Below are 16,419 nucleotides of genomic sequence, written 5' to 3' on the forward strand. Positions count from 1 at the left end.
TCCGGGCAGTCTGCAGACGTTGGTGGCTTGGCAGTTCTCCCTGAACTGTTCACGTTTTCCTGGTCTTATACCCCCAAAGCATCAAATTGTGTTGTTGGTTTTTAATATTGTCAGTATACTAAATTCAAACTTGATTGGAGTTTTGGATTTTTGGGTGTATAATTTAAATTGGTCGAATTGGAATTTATTTTTGTCTCTAGGCAACCAACTACACACTGCTGGACCAAAAGATTACATTGTATCTTGTTCAGAATACTTGATGCTGTCAGGTAGTTCTGCTAGATTTTAACTCTCTTTAAAGGTACAGTTCACTTCTACACCTTCATAAACACGTGAGAAAAATGAGAAGCCATGGATTAAAGGGACAGTTGCAAAATGAATACAAGATTCGCTGATTAATAGGAAACCAAGTAATGGCCAATGGATATTTTTTGAGCTGAAGAAAGGTTTGTAGTGAAGTCCCCAGGGAGTGGCATTGAATCTGTTGCTACTCCTGCGATTATATGAATGATCTAGATTTTTGGTAAGTCGGGAACAACTTCAAAGTTTCTAAATGATAGAAAACTTATAAACTGAGAGAAGAACAGTGTGGAATTCCTCCAAACTTGTGTAAGTTCTTTTGAAGTGGGTGGATAGGTAGCAGATGAACGTTAATGCCAATGAGTGTGCTGTGATGGATTTTGATAGGAAGAACATGGGCAAATAATACAAAATAAGAGATACAGTTCTGAAGAGGGTGATGGAGCACAGAGATCTGGCTATATTTTAAGGATGGCATGGGGGGTGGGGTGAGGGGGTGCGAATGTAATGGTGGTATCTATTTGGGAATGAGATGAGGAAAATATTCTTCACTGAAAGGGTTGGAACTCTCAGTATTCTCTATCACAAAGTTTGCCAATCATGGATATTCTCAATCCACTCAAGTAGGCTCTTTTTAAAAAAAAAAGACCGGCTTTTCTCCCAAAACTTGGCGATCTTTGCACACACTCTCGACTTGCAAGTTCATTTGTGTTCTTTTTGAGTGTTGTATTTTATATTAAACAATGTGAAATTTACATATTTTCACTTTAAGGGTATTTAATAAGCATTGTATTGTTATACTGAGTAATAGACCAAAAATCAATAAAGCTTTGTATTTATTTTGCAAGACTCATGAATTTGGGATGTCCAAAGCCACACTACAGCTGATGGAATGCTCTTAAAGATTATAATGAGGGCAATGGGCAATCAATTTTGTATAATTTTTAAAAAAATTGATACTTGGGATGTAGGTATCATTTCAGGGTTTGTATTTACTACCCATATTACTGCCATAGTCCTGGGGTGCAGGGATATCCCCTCAATCAATTTGTGAAGGAAGTGTCAGGATTTTGACCCAGTGATGGAGAAAGAACAATAAGATTCGAAATCAAGATGTGTGAATTGGAGGAGAACCTGCAGGTATTATAGAGTAGAAATTTATTGTCACATATATTTTTAAATAAAACTTTTCACTGTATTTTTCAGGTTGTCACACCATGACACCTATATTAATGACAGAAGTCATACACTATCGAAGACAAGTAAAATTAGGGCAAAGTTCATGACTGTTTAGTTAACAGTTCCTGGGCTCGGGGAAAGCCGATTTAAAGAATGATGGGATACCCTGAAGATGCAGTTAGGATGAGACTGCCACTCCAGGCTACAGGAAGCCACCTCATTGCAGGGCAGCAGAAACCTCTTCTTTCCCCATTCAACAGTCCTCCAGCTGTTGCTGCCAGTCGCAGTCTGTCCCTTTCACCGATGCTTCTACTCCTTCAGGTGTCCGGGCCTAGTTGCAGACCTGCAGCCTCAGCCCAACTTGAGAGTCAGGGCTGGGTGACTCAGCAGATGACCTGCTCTTCGCTCAATGGGATCCCCAGAGTTGGGTGGAGCAGTGTACTGGTACTGGTATTGCTGCTGCTACTGCTGGAGGTCCTCTCCTTCACCACTGATGATGGTGTTTCCATGTATCTGCAGCCCTTGTAGTTCTCGGTGTTAGAGGTCATGGATTTGGAAGGTGCTGTTGAAGGAGTCCATGTCTTCCACCATGAATTTGTTCTTCCAATACAGAAATTTGAATTCTGGAAAGTAATTGTTCAACTCACAGTACTGATCCTTTTTAAGTGTCCTCTGTGGCCCAGTGCAATCCACGGGGTGTCTGAGGTGCACTCTTTCAGATAAGACATAACACTGAGACCCTAGCTGCTGCTCTTGGGCACTGTTTTGAAGAAGAGCAAGGAAACTATCCCCAGTGACTTGGTTACTATCTATCCTGGAATCAACATGATAGGGCCAGTCATCATGTCACCTCCATTAGAGCTTTGAGCCAATTGTGGACAGAAAGCTGAATTCCCTAGACGAGGAGAGAGGAATTGCTTTGATATCAAGTTTACTTTTGACAGTAAGGCATGATGAAGCTCTAGCCGACGGAGTTAGTAGGAATCGGATGGAAAATACTTTCTGGTTGGCGACACAGGAAGATGATTGTGGCTGCTGGAGTTCAATCATGTTAGTCCAAGGAATTTCAGTGTAGTGTCCTAGGCCCAACCATCTTGAACTGCTACATCAATGACCTTCCCTCCATCATAAGATCAGAAGATCACAATCATCAGTAAATATTGTTATTATTTCAGCACTATTTACTACATCTCAAAGACTGAAATAGCTCATGTCCACATGCAGCAAGACCTAGACAATATCCAGACGTAGACCGATAATAGCAAATAATATTCATGCTGCACAAGTGTCTGACAATGACTGTCTCCATTAAGAGAAAATCTTATCATTGGCATTAGCAGTACTGCAACCCCCACTATTAGTAATCTGGGACCTGCCATTTGAGCAGAAGCTGAACTGGATCGCTCGTATAAATGCACTGACTACAAGAAGGAACAGGTCAGAGGCAAGAGGTTCTGCAACAAGTAACTCACCACCTGTCTCCCCTAATGCCTGTCCACCAACTACAAGGCACAAGACAGCAGTATGAAAGAATACTCTCCATTCGTCTACATGAGTGCAGCTGCAACAATAATCAAGACACTTGAAAGCATCCAGGGTACAACCGACTGTGTTTCTTCTACAAAGCCATAAAAAAACTTAAGTTTTAATTGTATTATGTAATAATATGTTTTCCTCTGTTATTTTGAAGATTTTGGGCTGTGATGTAGTGCAATAGAACAGCTGTTTAATTAAAACTATATGCAAATCATTATTTTGGAACTCTACATATAAATGGGAAATACTGATGCTTCAATACACCACTTTCAACATTCACTTCTACCTCCTGAGGTACAGTGGCAGCCGTGTGTACCACCTAGAAGATGCATTGCAGGAATTGCCTTCCACAGCTCCTTCCAAGCTTTGACCTCTACCACCTCAGAAGAATAATGGAAACCAATTCATGGGAACACCATCACCTTGAAGTTGCACATGATCTTCCAAAGGACGCTGGCCTTGCTAGTATTGCCTACACAGTATCAACAAATTTTAAAATGGATAACACTAAGCAATTCTTTTAAATTTAACAATAGTTAAAACCCTTAGGTAATGGTTTCCAGTAAAGCAAACATAGTGTAAAAGCTATGTTGTTGTGGTCTCTGCACCATCTTGTTTTACAATTGCATTACGCCTTTTGACTACCAGAAATATGTACAACATTACTACTGCACTCTGTCTACTAGTTGATGTTCAGTTGGTAGCATCCTCAACTGAGTCAGAAGTCTGCACATTCAAGTCTTATTCCATTGAGCACAGAAGTATGGACTGACGTGTGCGAGGTGCTTCGCTGTCAGAGGAGCCATCTTTCAGATGAAATTTCAAACTGAAGTCCACTTGTGTCAATGTGAAGAATGTCATGGCAGTTCCTCAAAGACATGCAAGGGAATTAGCCCAGTGTCGTAGTCAATGATCATCTTTAATCAGCATTAGTGCTTTAAAAGAAATCAGTCTGATCATAGTTGCACTGTAGCTTGTGGGTATTTGCTGTGATGCTTCTTTGTGTATTACAACATTGGCTAGAAAGCACTGTGGAATGTCTAAGCTCCAAGAATTAGTTTGTTGAACTGTGACAGGCTTGTTTTTGTTCTTTCACTCAGGAAAGGATACTAAGCATGAAACTTAACTGTTGATTCAGAGTAATCTAATGAGCTCATCTGGGTGTAAAACGGGTTTTAAATCTTGGTTTGAGCAAGTATTTATTCAACAGGAGGTTAGTATGCAGCAGAGAAAACAATTTACTTCTGCACTCCAGGGCACAGCAAGGTGTATGATCACAAGCTGAGGCTTACTACAATCACCAACTGTTTGCTGAAATAGTCTATAAATGCATGTAGTGATACACACTGCCTTTTAACTTCACATATTTCATGTGACTTAAGCTTGACATTGGGAAGATGTTTGTATCTATTCTAATGGTTGTATGTACTTCTCCACCCCATAAATTGTGCCAATCTGCATAGAATTGTACACATTTATTTTGTCCAGTTCTACAGAATATGGTGTTGGGCATGAGCTCCTACCAATGTGCTTAACTAATGAAGCACTTTAAGAAATTAGTGGCAAAGAGCAATTCTTCACATTGATTTATTTGAACATTTTTGAGGGAAGTGCTTTAAGTGATGTTGGACCCTCCCACTGGATCATGAGCAGGCATTAGGAGCTCACTAAAGGCAAAAATTAGGACTGCAGATGCTAGGATCAGAGTCTAGATTAGAGTGGTGCTGGAAAAGCACAGCAGGCCAGGCAGCATCCGAAGAGCTGGAAAATCGATGTTTTGGGCAAAAGCCCTTCATCAGGAGAGATAAATGGGAAGGAGGTAGGGCTGGGGAAAAGGTAACTAAGAGTGCAATAGGTGGATGGAGGTGGGGATGAAGATGATAGGTCGGAGAGGAGGGTGGAGCAGATAGATGGGAAGGAAGATTGGCAGGTAGGACCGGCCATGAGGATGGTGCTGAGCTGACAGGTTGGCTCACTGTAAAGGCAATTGTCAACAAAGTGACAGGTGTTGGGGAATCAGCCTTCCCGTGCCTTAATGTTGCCCCTCCTTGGTATTTTTCCTTGAATGCAAATGCATCTTGACATTTACAGAATCTGATTAATTGACCAGTTGAAGTAATTTCCTAGACTGTCAGTACCAATTAAAATATTTGGAATCATGTGAACATTTAAGTTTCATTAAGTCTACCTATCATTTAACATGTTTACAAGTTCTTGTGATGAAATTATTCAGGATAACTAAACTAGCTTCCAATATAATTTCTGCCAGGTATTCTATTTCATGTAATTATAAAGGTTAAAATACCAATATAAGTAATCAGTGTGGTTTCCTTTCTCTGACTATCATTACAAGATTTAGTAATATAATTTCTATATTTGGTAATGAGCTTGAAGTAACACCACCGTTTTCAAATGTTCGGTTCATTTAGATTTGAGCATATCCTATTCAGCTTGAGAGACTGGGTCTTAAAACTCCACAAAGCCCTGATAACCTTTTAAGTTTTAATGATACAATGTAATATGTTTTTCTTCTGTTCTTTGAAGATTTGGTGCAATGAAATAGTACAACTGTATAATTAAAACTGTATGTAAATCATTGTTTTGCAATTCTACATGAAAGCACCAGTGCTTCTGTGCAATCAGTTACTTTTGTGTTAATGAGCTAAACCCTGACTTAAAGGGTTCAGAAGTGGTTTTGAAATCAAACTACCAAAAAAGTGCTGTTCTGGCTGGTCATGAAAGCATCTGTTAGAACAGATGCAAATACTGCGAAAACATGAAGGCAAATGCAATTCAGCGTCCAAGCTAGGAGAAGAATATATTTTCTGTAGGCTGTAATCACTTTGTAATTTGCTGAAATTTAATATTTCTTGTTTGGCATAACTGCCTCCTGTACCTGTCGAACATAACCATGGGAATGATAGTTCATACAGAAGGTCTTTCCACTGTTGCCAAAAGGGAATGAGGTTAGAGACAAAAAACTGCAGATGCTGGAATCCAAGGTAGACAAGACAAGCAGGAGACTGGAAGAACACAGTAAGCCAGGCAGCATCAGGAGGTGGAGAAGTCAATGTTCCGGTCAAGTCCTGGAAAAGGGTTACACGTGAAATGTTAACTTTTCCATCTCCTGATGCTACCTGACTTGCTGTGTTCTTCCAGTCTCCTGCTTATCTAAAAAGGGGAATATAAGCAACATTGTATTTTTACATGTTCATCCTGTGAATTAATTTTCACAAATTTGATTATTCTTAATATTGATTGCAAACGATGCTATTTAAAATGCTGAGCTATCCCACGTCCAAGTACCGACACGATCAAAGGCACACAAATGCTATAATGAGTTAATTGTTACTTTGAAATGTATATTTTTACTGTTGTTCTTTTGTCAGAAAATGTCATCTGCGTCTAGCCAACAAAATGAAATGGGGAAAAGATGGATTGAAATACATTTTTTTAAGCTATTAATCCATAAATCTTGATGGTTCACCTTTTTTGCTGAGGTATTTGTATGTGCTTCAATTGCCATTAAGTTTTCCTGTCGTCTCATTTTAGAAAAAATTGGAGTATGTGTCAATGAGCGAACAACACTTAAGTATCAGAGATGAATGATACATAAGAACTGTGATCCAAGAATTATGGTTAATTTGTTATGTGGCTTAAACACTTTCAGTTATTACTGAATTCCCTGACATGACTTTAGTGAATCAGAGGATAGTTTAAATCAAGAAGCTGTTAAAGTCACAGCGTCACTGATATGCTCCTCTGTATTACAAAAGGTGAATTCAGTGCTAAAAAGCAGGATTCTCGAGTTGCTGCTTTAGTGTTTGAGAATCTTCTCATATAATTTTTGATTTTATTTTTGGGTAACTTGTAAATGTGCTCCTGATTGCTATTTGAGGAAGCTCCTGTGCTGCCTCACCCATTGACTATGAATGAGTAAACATGGAGACCATGTTTACTTCAAGTTTTTCACAAGCCGTAACACAAGTAAATTGGAGGAAATTGAGGAATTTGCTATTTGACCACTGACATATGCATTGACTTCTGGAGCAATTAAGCAAATCTGCTGGGTATGGTTGGCATTGGGATGTGATTTGTAAGGATAGCTTAGCGTTTAGTACCACTGGGACAGAATCTGAAGTATTACTAGAGGACTTTTGTGATGTGGTTGTTTTCTTTTGTGGGAGGTGAAATCTTATTGTTTGGCAGCAGTAGGCAAGGGGGTGATGTCCCAGGAAATTGGAGTGATGGATGTTAGATGATCTGGGTTTCAACAGCATTGCAGGAAGATGTTTGGGCACAGTAACACTGGAGGGAACCTGGTGTCAGCAGTAACGTGGAGAGACCTAAATGAATGACAATGTATGTAAATGTTTGGGCAATGGGGAGGTGGAAAACCTTGTGGTAAGTACCAGAGTTGGACAGTTATGGAAATTTGAGATGTAGCATCTGATTAAATTGTATTTGATGGAAAATAACTAGAGAAAAAAAATTGAGGCTGGGAGAATTTGGTGCAGGGTTGCTGAGGATACTAGACAGTGTGGATTTTGTTTTTAATTCCCTTTATGTTCCAACATTCATGGTGTCCCCAATCAATGGTTGAGGCCCATAGCCAGTTTAACAAATATTTTTAAATGTTTCTGATACTTCCTGTAACTTCAGAAATTTCCTTTGTATTATGTTCTGCTTTAATTTTCTCACATTATGTTGGGCAGCTGTGCAACGAGGTAAATGTTGCATCCTGTTTGCTGCAGGTCATACTGAAATATGACCAGGCTTCAAATCTGCATCCATTCGTACTGTATGTTACAAGAATAGCTGTGTGTCATATAACCCTTCAACACCTCTCTCTTCTTTTGAATAAAATCTCTCAGCCATACAATGAAAAAAAGATTATTTCAAGCTAAATTATGTATTTTCTTTTATTTCAGATGCAAAGGGAGATGGTTCACACAAAAGATGCCCCTCCATCCTTTCGACACCATGGGCCTCTTCCTCATGGACCACCAAGTTCACCACCAATACCTCAATCAATGCCACCGTCTCCATCTAGAATTCCATTTAACGGAGGGAGAACCATACCTATGCCGGGCAGTGCCACTGTTCCCAGGGACAGACTGTCCAATATGCCACCATCAAGGTCCATCTCCCCCAGTCCAAGTGCCATCTTGGAAAGAAGAGATGTAAAACCAGATGAGGATTTAAGCGGTAAAAATGTTGCCCTTTTCAGAAATGAAGGTCTGTATGCTGATCCTTATATGTATCTTGATGGGCGAATGAGTATTGCTTCATCCAGCACTGGAATTCCTGGGGATGTCCCAGACCATATCCTATATCACCGCCCTTCATTGAGGTCTGGCAATACATATCCAAGCACCAATGTGCAGGCTGACCTAATGGAGCAGTCGCTATATAGAATAAAGCCAAGAAAATATTCTGACAGTTATATTCCATCAATTGTCTCCAAAACACCCCCACCTTCTCCTCAGAAGATCAGTGAAATGCGAATCATGGATATCCATGGACAGAGTTCCCATCTGAGTCATCCTGTTCAACTTGATAGGTCCTCTTCCATACGGAGCTCCCTTAGGAAGGATTCTGGGACATCTATAGCTATGGAAGCAGCAGCTATCAAGGCGCGCAGTGCTGCTTCCTCGCCCTCTGTTTCAGATGTCATCCCGTTTTCAGCTGACAAGCAAATGTCTGGGTACAGCAGCACTTCTGCAACACCGAATGACCCAGAAACCAGGTAAGGGGGAACAGATAAATGATTGCAGATAAGCTGTGGAGGCTGATGACTGTGTGATTCGGTAAATTTCATGCTTGCAGATGTATTGTGAAATAATAAACTAACAAAACAAGTTAGTTTTTCTTTACTACTGTGATTCAAATTTAAGTACATTTATTTAATACTATGCATGTTTTGTCAACCTTACTGAATTCAGAAGACGCAGACTAAATGATGGCAATGTAATCCTGAGCCTTGAGTTGACTGTGTTATCAAGGTGAAAAGTTGCAGTGTTAGTAGTTGGCAAGCTGGTTACAAAAAAAAAATTGGGTTTAAAATTCGTTACATCCTCTATTATACTTGCTAATTTGAGTATCTGTATCAAATGGACTACAGCTAGAGATGAAACGTAAATGCTGGCATTGCCCATATCCCATGGATGAATTGATTTTAAAAATCGGCATTTCACATGGATTGGTGATTTGACTAATTTTACATAAATGATTTGTACTTGGGTTTCATAAATATAGTTTTAATATTTGTGAATGACACCAAATTAGAGGGGCATGGTCAATATTGAGGAAAACTGAAACAAAAAGTGATATATTTGTAAGTGTTCAGAATGGGCAAATGAATTTCAATGTCAACAAGTGTGGGATAATACGTTTCAGTGGGAAGAAAAGAAGGCTATGCCTTGCTGTGAGTTTCTAGGGTGGAGGGCAAATGGATCTAGGAATACACATTCGCAAACAGTTCTTTCAAAATCCCTGACTGACTATAAAATGCAAGTGCATGAAGATATAGCACAGACACTTAGATCTGTATAAAACACAATTAATTTATTAAGTACTTAAATAAATAACACACTTTTTTAACTGCCAGAGATATCTCAACCACTATCTTTCACCACCCTGATTTTTGTAACTATCGCCAAATGTTATTTTCTGGGAGAGTTGGCAGCTGGCCAGGCTGGAACTCTGCTCAACTGTCTTTACCATACCTCCTGACATATGGGATACTTGCAGCGTTAATCTTTTGAAGTTTTGCTGAACAATCGGGGGTTTTCTGGGTTGCTTTATACACCAGTGTCTGTGCCAAGTGTTTGCCTAATTTGGAATTATTCGTGCATGTGACCAATTCTGAATATTTTGTCAAAATGCATGCTTTATTTAGTAGAAACAGCAGTTACTGATTAGTTTTAACTCCTAACAGACCTGAATGACTGAGCATAATTCCACCCACAACGCAGTGTAAAGCCTCTTATCAGTTCCTAATATCTTTAGCCTTATCCAATATTATAAATAAATTTTTGGTCAAACCTTGATTAAACTAAGATTGGAACTTTTTATGGTAGAGTGTGTGCCTAGTGTTGTGTACTGTCTCTGATCACCAAATTGTTTAATTGTAGCATTACACCTTCATCTTCCAGATCAGAAGGAGCAAATAATTACCAAGAACCTTTACTCCAATCATAATGTACAGTGAAACTTTGTGACATGTAATTACTTTGAAAGTCAGAACACTGACTAGATCACATTGTGTACAGTTTGGGTGGTTTGTATTTTTTACTTTAACTACTTTTAATAGACAAAAGTGCTAAGCAAACAATTTAACTTATTTCTATCATAAAGTATTATTTACTTTATCTTGGTGTAATGGTTTGGGATAGGGTAACAAACTACCCACTGATCTCCACCAGTGGTGGTCCTGTCAACCACTTGAACCATGTGACGAAAACACTTCGGCGACTCTTCAGTAATTTTTCTTCTTGTAGATTCAACAGCACCATCAACACGTAGCTATCCTCAGGGAGAGTGCATCATGACATTCTTCTTGACCACTGACATGTTCTGGTTACAATCTCTACCACATGCCGTTCAGTCACATTGATGTGACTTAATCTTGAGAATTAGCGAAATTGGCAACATCATTATGGATGTTGTAACAAAGTCAAAATTCCCTGACGTGCATTCTCATCATTGCTGTACCTTCTCTCATCTCATCAAAGGTAGTGGACCTTGCATACTGCTCAGGCTCTCCGATCTGTGAACTGTAGGCTTAAGACTTAAGTTCCTTCCATCCAATATAACTTACCATTTTAAGAGACATCTTCAAGACTGATGGGGTGATTTTTGCAATTATCCAACAGGAGCAATATACTTATTGAAGGCAAAATTTTCTTTGGCACAATATTCCCTTCAGAAAGAGAACCATTTTTGAGAGAGTGCCCTTTTGAGAGAGTGTTCTTATCGCAGTTTAGTAGTTTGGGCCTGAACTAATTAGAGGTTAGAAGAATGAGTGGTGACCTTGTTGAAGCTTACAAAATGCTTAGGAGACTTAACATAGTTGCAAAACAGTTGTTTTCCCTTGTGGGAGAACTTAGGATCAGAGAGCAAGATCTCAGTAAGGGGTTGCCCATTTATGACTAAAATAAGGAGCGATTTCTTCTCTCACATGGTGGTGGCTCTGTGGAATTCTTTATTGCAGCGGACTTAGAGGCTAGGGCATTAGTATATTCAAGGCTAAGGTTAGAAATCTTTAATCAGTAAAGGAATCGAGCGTAGTGGGGAAAAGTTAGGCAAGCAGAGCTGGGGATAATCAGATCAGGCATGATTTCATTGAATGGCAGACCAGATTTGATGGGCTGAATGGCCTTCTACTCTTCCTGTATCTTATGGTCCTATCCTCCTCTTGTGAAATATCCATTCTCTGTGACATGTGTTTCCCAAAAAAGGCTGGTTTGTTAACATTGTAAATTTGTTCGTTATGTAATCACCTTTAATAGCTGCCCTCAAATGAGTTTTTTTTTTGGATGGCCATCAAATCAAAAAGAGTCTGCCACTTGTTTTGATCTATGATCTAAAAATCTTGCCATGATATTGTTCTTCCTACTTATAGGTGACTCACCTTGCCAGCATTTAAAAGGTGTAACACTTGGCACTCTTCTTGATTTTGTGAATATTGCCATGGATTGTTTTAACTCTCCATGGGGTAGTGTGTAGGTTAACTATTCATTTTCCTGCTTCAAAGCATGTTAAAACTGAGAGGATAATGGTTTTCCTTGATCTTTTTGTTTGAAGCACCTGGTTCATTGGGCATTTCTGGCTTATGTTCAAAAGGAATTGTAACACTAAATCAAGTGTGGGTTTAGGGCTTTGAAATACCTCCTCTGTCTTTCCTGCTGTCTCACTTTAAAATGGTTCCTGTGGTTCACCTGCTGCAAACAAGTACTGTTATTTATCACTCAACCAAGCACCAAGACAAGGAAAGCAAATTCGTTTCATCTGTGTGCAACCCACAATCCAAATCAATGTCAGTGAAGAAGGGTGAATCAAAGAGGTAGACTTGCCTGCAGAAAATTCTTCTCTGAGAACAGAAGGTTCCTTGATTACATAATTGAATCATAAGGCCTGGTGTTGACGGTGTAATCATTTGGTCTGACCTTGCTATCATTCCTGATGATGCGCACACAACCTGGAAGCGGCAGATGTTAAGAGAGGGATGTGATCTGAATTGGGGATGCGGAACATAAAAAATACAATGTTAAATCAAAACTGCATGCAGTCGTGGAACTTTAAATGAAGGTTACTGTAGTTGAGATAGTAGCTATGAGGGAAAGTACACTAGTGTTGTAACAATATCCCAGAGGTCATCATCTTTATTTAACTCTGGACAAACTCTAAATTTATCCTCATGAAATGCAGTAAATAAAGCATTAACATCTCTAAATGCAACTGTGCACTTAGTGAGGGAGAAAGGGATGAAGATAAATATACCAAGCTGATGGATTATTTTCTCTCTTTTGTGTCTTGATATTGTACCAGGAAGAAAACACTCAGGCCAAGTGTAAGTCGCTGCTGGCTGAGATTTAAATGCTGATACTGCAATGTGCAGGTTCATAAAAGCCTCTGTTCCTACTTCTCTGAAGTCTGTTGAAAGAAATAATGGTGATGGCAAGTTTCAAGTATGCACAAAAATAGCTCAGGAGATTAATAACCATGCTCATAAATGTTCACTGAAAGAAAGCCATTTAATAGCTCATTAATCATAAGTGACAGTCTAGCCAGTATAAATGTTCTATCAATGTTGCTTCAACTACTTAATGTATTTGTATGCTATAAACTTTTCCATATGAAAATCCATAACAGCATCTTCTAAACTAAAATAAATTAGGAAATCTCTTGCATACTCCAGAAGAGAATGAAGTATAAAATATTCAGCAATATAAACGATGAACTCGTGGCCTCATAAGACTTTATTTTAGTATTGTTTCAAATTCTTGGTTAAAGATACTTGAATTTAACTCGGACGATCATGTGGAGAATTGCATGCAAGTGCTCAACTGATAAATTGTTTAAACTATATAGTCATTGGATTTGATGGGCTGCAAGCTTCACTGAACTAGATCTTTTAAGTTTTCCCAATGGTTGCTTCAGTGAATTGATCCTGTACATAGCTGAGTTACAGACCAATGCACTCCAACACAGTCATTGGATTTCAGCAAGCAGCAACACGTTGATTCCTCCTCCCACCCTACCTGCCTTTGTTTATTCAACAGTTCAGGGACACTGAGTCAATTGGTAGTACCATCACCATTGTTGTAGAATAAATGAAATAACTTAGCAAAGATCAGGGTACAAACATGAGGCTTCCTTTGTCTACGCACCATGCAGTCACTATGTCTTCAATATAATAGAATCCCTACACTGTGGAGTATTTCTCAACATGTAAGTGATAAATGCAATATTATATGTTCTAATGATTGAGGTAAAAGAAGGCAATGACATTGGTCCCAATTCAAATAAATGTTCCAGTTAAAGGACGTGAAGAAGCTTTCAGTAGTGTAAAGGTGATTTAGTGCAAGCCATTGATGAGACTAACATGCTGAGTTGTATCAGGTTTTTGTTTGTTTCTTCTATTCTTGGATGGAATATGGACATCAGTGGTAAGGCCAATGTTTGTTGCCTTTCCTTAATTGCTTTTGAGTTAACTGACTTGCTAGGCCATTGCAGAAGGCAGCTAAAAGTTTACTAGTCAACCACATTACAAAGAAGATGGAATTGCATGTAGGCTAAACCAGATAAGGTCAGTTTTTCTTCCCTTATGGATTTTGAGTGGACGGGTTTTCACAAAAGTCAATGATAGCTTTGATTATTTTTATTCAACCTAGTGTGAGATGTAACTCCTCTTATCAGGTGGGACTTGAACCTCACCGTCCTGACTCAGAGAGGGTCAGTACCACTACACCGCAAGCACCTCCTTGACAGTATTCTCATGGTCGCCGATACTGAGACTTGTTTTCAATTCTAGATTGTAGCAATTGAATTTCAATTCGATCAGCTGCTGTGGGATTTGAACATCTGTTTCCAGAGCAATTAGCCTGGGCCTTGATACTATCCCAGTGACATTATCATTCCACTTCCATTTCTCCTTTTGCTGTGTTAATGCAATCTAATGGTGAGATTCCATGAGGGAATTTTCTGCTCCTTTGCCATAACTTGAAAAATATACAAAATCACTGAACAGACGTATTTTGCATTCTAGACCTGTACCTTCTGGCATTTGTGGAACAGAACCATTGATAGTTGAGGCATGGTCCAAACCTCCAAACTATCCCCTAGTGTCAAGAGGAACATACTTAGATGTGTGATTAGTCTTCATTCCCAAGTTAAGACTAAATTTTTCTTTGTCATCTTTGATAAATTTGACTGTTTCCATTTATAATGGATTTGAGTTCCTTCATTTTGTATTAGCAATTTCTGATTCTCTCTCGGCTTTTATTTTCTTGTTTAGTGAATGTGATCTGAGGAGTCATGACCTTTGCTTTGGTATGCTGACAACCCAGAATAATAGTACCCAAAAGATTGTTCAGTTGATCAACTTTTCCTTCATCTTGAAGTCAGCACAATATTGAGTCAAACCATAGGAGGAACCAAGCAGGTTTTATGTTTTGTGCAGTATAATAGTAGCTGTATTAAAATGTGTGTCTTGTTTCCCAAATTGCATTTTGTTTTATCCTTTTATTTTCATCTTAGTCTTTTTTTTGAAAATAACTTTACTTCCTTGAACTAAAAGTTTTTAATAATCCATGACATACTTGGAGAACTTGAGTAAGTGGTGAGCATGTCTCTGCATAAACCACTGTCTGGTGAGCAATAAATGTTCATTGGTAATTGCCTGATCATATGCAATGATGTATCTTGTAATTCGGATACAAGGTCCTTGAGTTTAATCCAACCATAGTTAGTAGGAGGGAGTTAGATTAAGTGTGTAGAGTGCAAAAAAAAATCTGCTACCTGGATGTTTTTGATGGAGGCAACTTAGATCGAGCTCCCACTATGTAGTTAGCAGTCAGATGTAGAGAATGAGTATTACTGAAAAGGCACATTTTTATCTCTCTCACTGCAGGATGATTTGGCAAACATTTTCTCTTTCTGAAGAAGCATCATTGGACTCTAAACGACAAGTTTGTTTCCTTTCCACAGACCTAGGAGAAAGTGAGGACTGCAGATGCTGGAGATCAGAGCTGAAAAATGTGTTGCTGGAAAAGCGCAGCAGGTCAGGCAGCATCCAGGGAGCAGGAGAATCGACGTTTCGTGCATAAGCCCTTCTTCAGGCTTATGCCCGAAACGTCGATTCTCCTGCTCCTTGGATGCTGCCTGACCAACTGCACTTTTCCAGCAACACGCTTTTCAGCTCTTTCCACAGACCTGTTTAGTTTTTCCAGCAATTTGTTTTTGCAATACTGTAGAGACATGGGTTCGAATCCCACCATGACAGATTGTGAATTTATATTCAACAAAAATAAATTCAGGAAGTAAGAGTCTAATTCTGACTGACTGTCAAAAAACCCATCTGGTTCACTTGTGACCTTTATAGGCAGAAACTGCCTGTCTTACCTAGTCTGCTCTGCATTGGACTCCAGACCCACTGCTATGAGGTTTACAGTTAATTGGGATGGGCAATAAATGCTGGCCTAGCCAGTGATGCCAACATCCCATGAATGAATAAAAACAAAATTAGAAAAGTATTGATTCTTGGTTATTAGATTAAACAAAACTGGGTAGGATGTTTAATTTTTCTGCTCTTTGAAAATGTGATTCTTTAAATTCACTCGTGGAATGTGGGTATCACTGGCTGGGCCAGCATTCATTGTCAGTTGCCCTTGAGAAGTTGGTGAGTTGCTGACTTGAACAATTGCAAACGATTTGGTGGAGGTATACTTCTCAGTGCCATTAGGGAGGCAGTTCCAAGGTTTTGATTGAGCACACTATAGACATGAACACCACCTGATATGAAAGTGTATGTTCCGTTTTTATTTTTCCATAATGTTTATTGTCGTCAATGCGTATAAAAGAATCTGGATTTGTCAATTATCTTTGCATCTTGCAGTAAACCACCAATTTTCTCCATCTGTCAAAGGCATTAAATTCACTCAAAATCACTTCCCAGAGTGTACAAAATTCTATTATAAAACAGTATAAACCATCAGACCAATGTCCCACAGGTGGGCCGTTTCCACATGATTGGATTTCCCTGGGATAGACTTGATTTATATGATGATTTCAGAAGTATGAAAGGCCTATTACTTTCAAGCTGTGATTGGATTTTCTTATATATGACCCATCTCCATCATCCTAATTGCCATTGGAATGATGATAATACTTTTTTCAACT

At 39.0% G+C, this 16,419-nt stretch overlaps 1 protein-coding gene across 1 annotated transcript in view; it reads left to right on the forward strand.

Annotated features, from left to right (window-relative positions):
• The window catches only part of LOC140480712 (sickle tail protein), a 694,958-nt gene that overhangs the window by 578,771 nt on the left and 99,768 nt on the right, over window positions 1–16,419 (forward strand). Inside the window, 1 exon segment of the mRNA XM_072575975.1 lies at window positions 7,947–8,764. Within this exon segment, the coding sequence (XP_072432076.1) occupies window positions 7,947–8,764 (818 nt within the window).

Source organism: Chiloscyllium punctatum, chromosome 8, assembly GCF_047496795.1.
Source record: "Chiloscyllium punctatum isolate Juve2018m chromosome 8, sChiPun1.3, whole genome shotgun sequence".
Taxonomy (NCBI): Eukaryota; Metazoa; Chordata; class Chondrichthyes; order Orectolobiformes; family Hemiscylliidae; genus Chiloscyllium; species Chiloscyllium punctatum.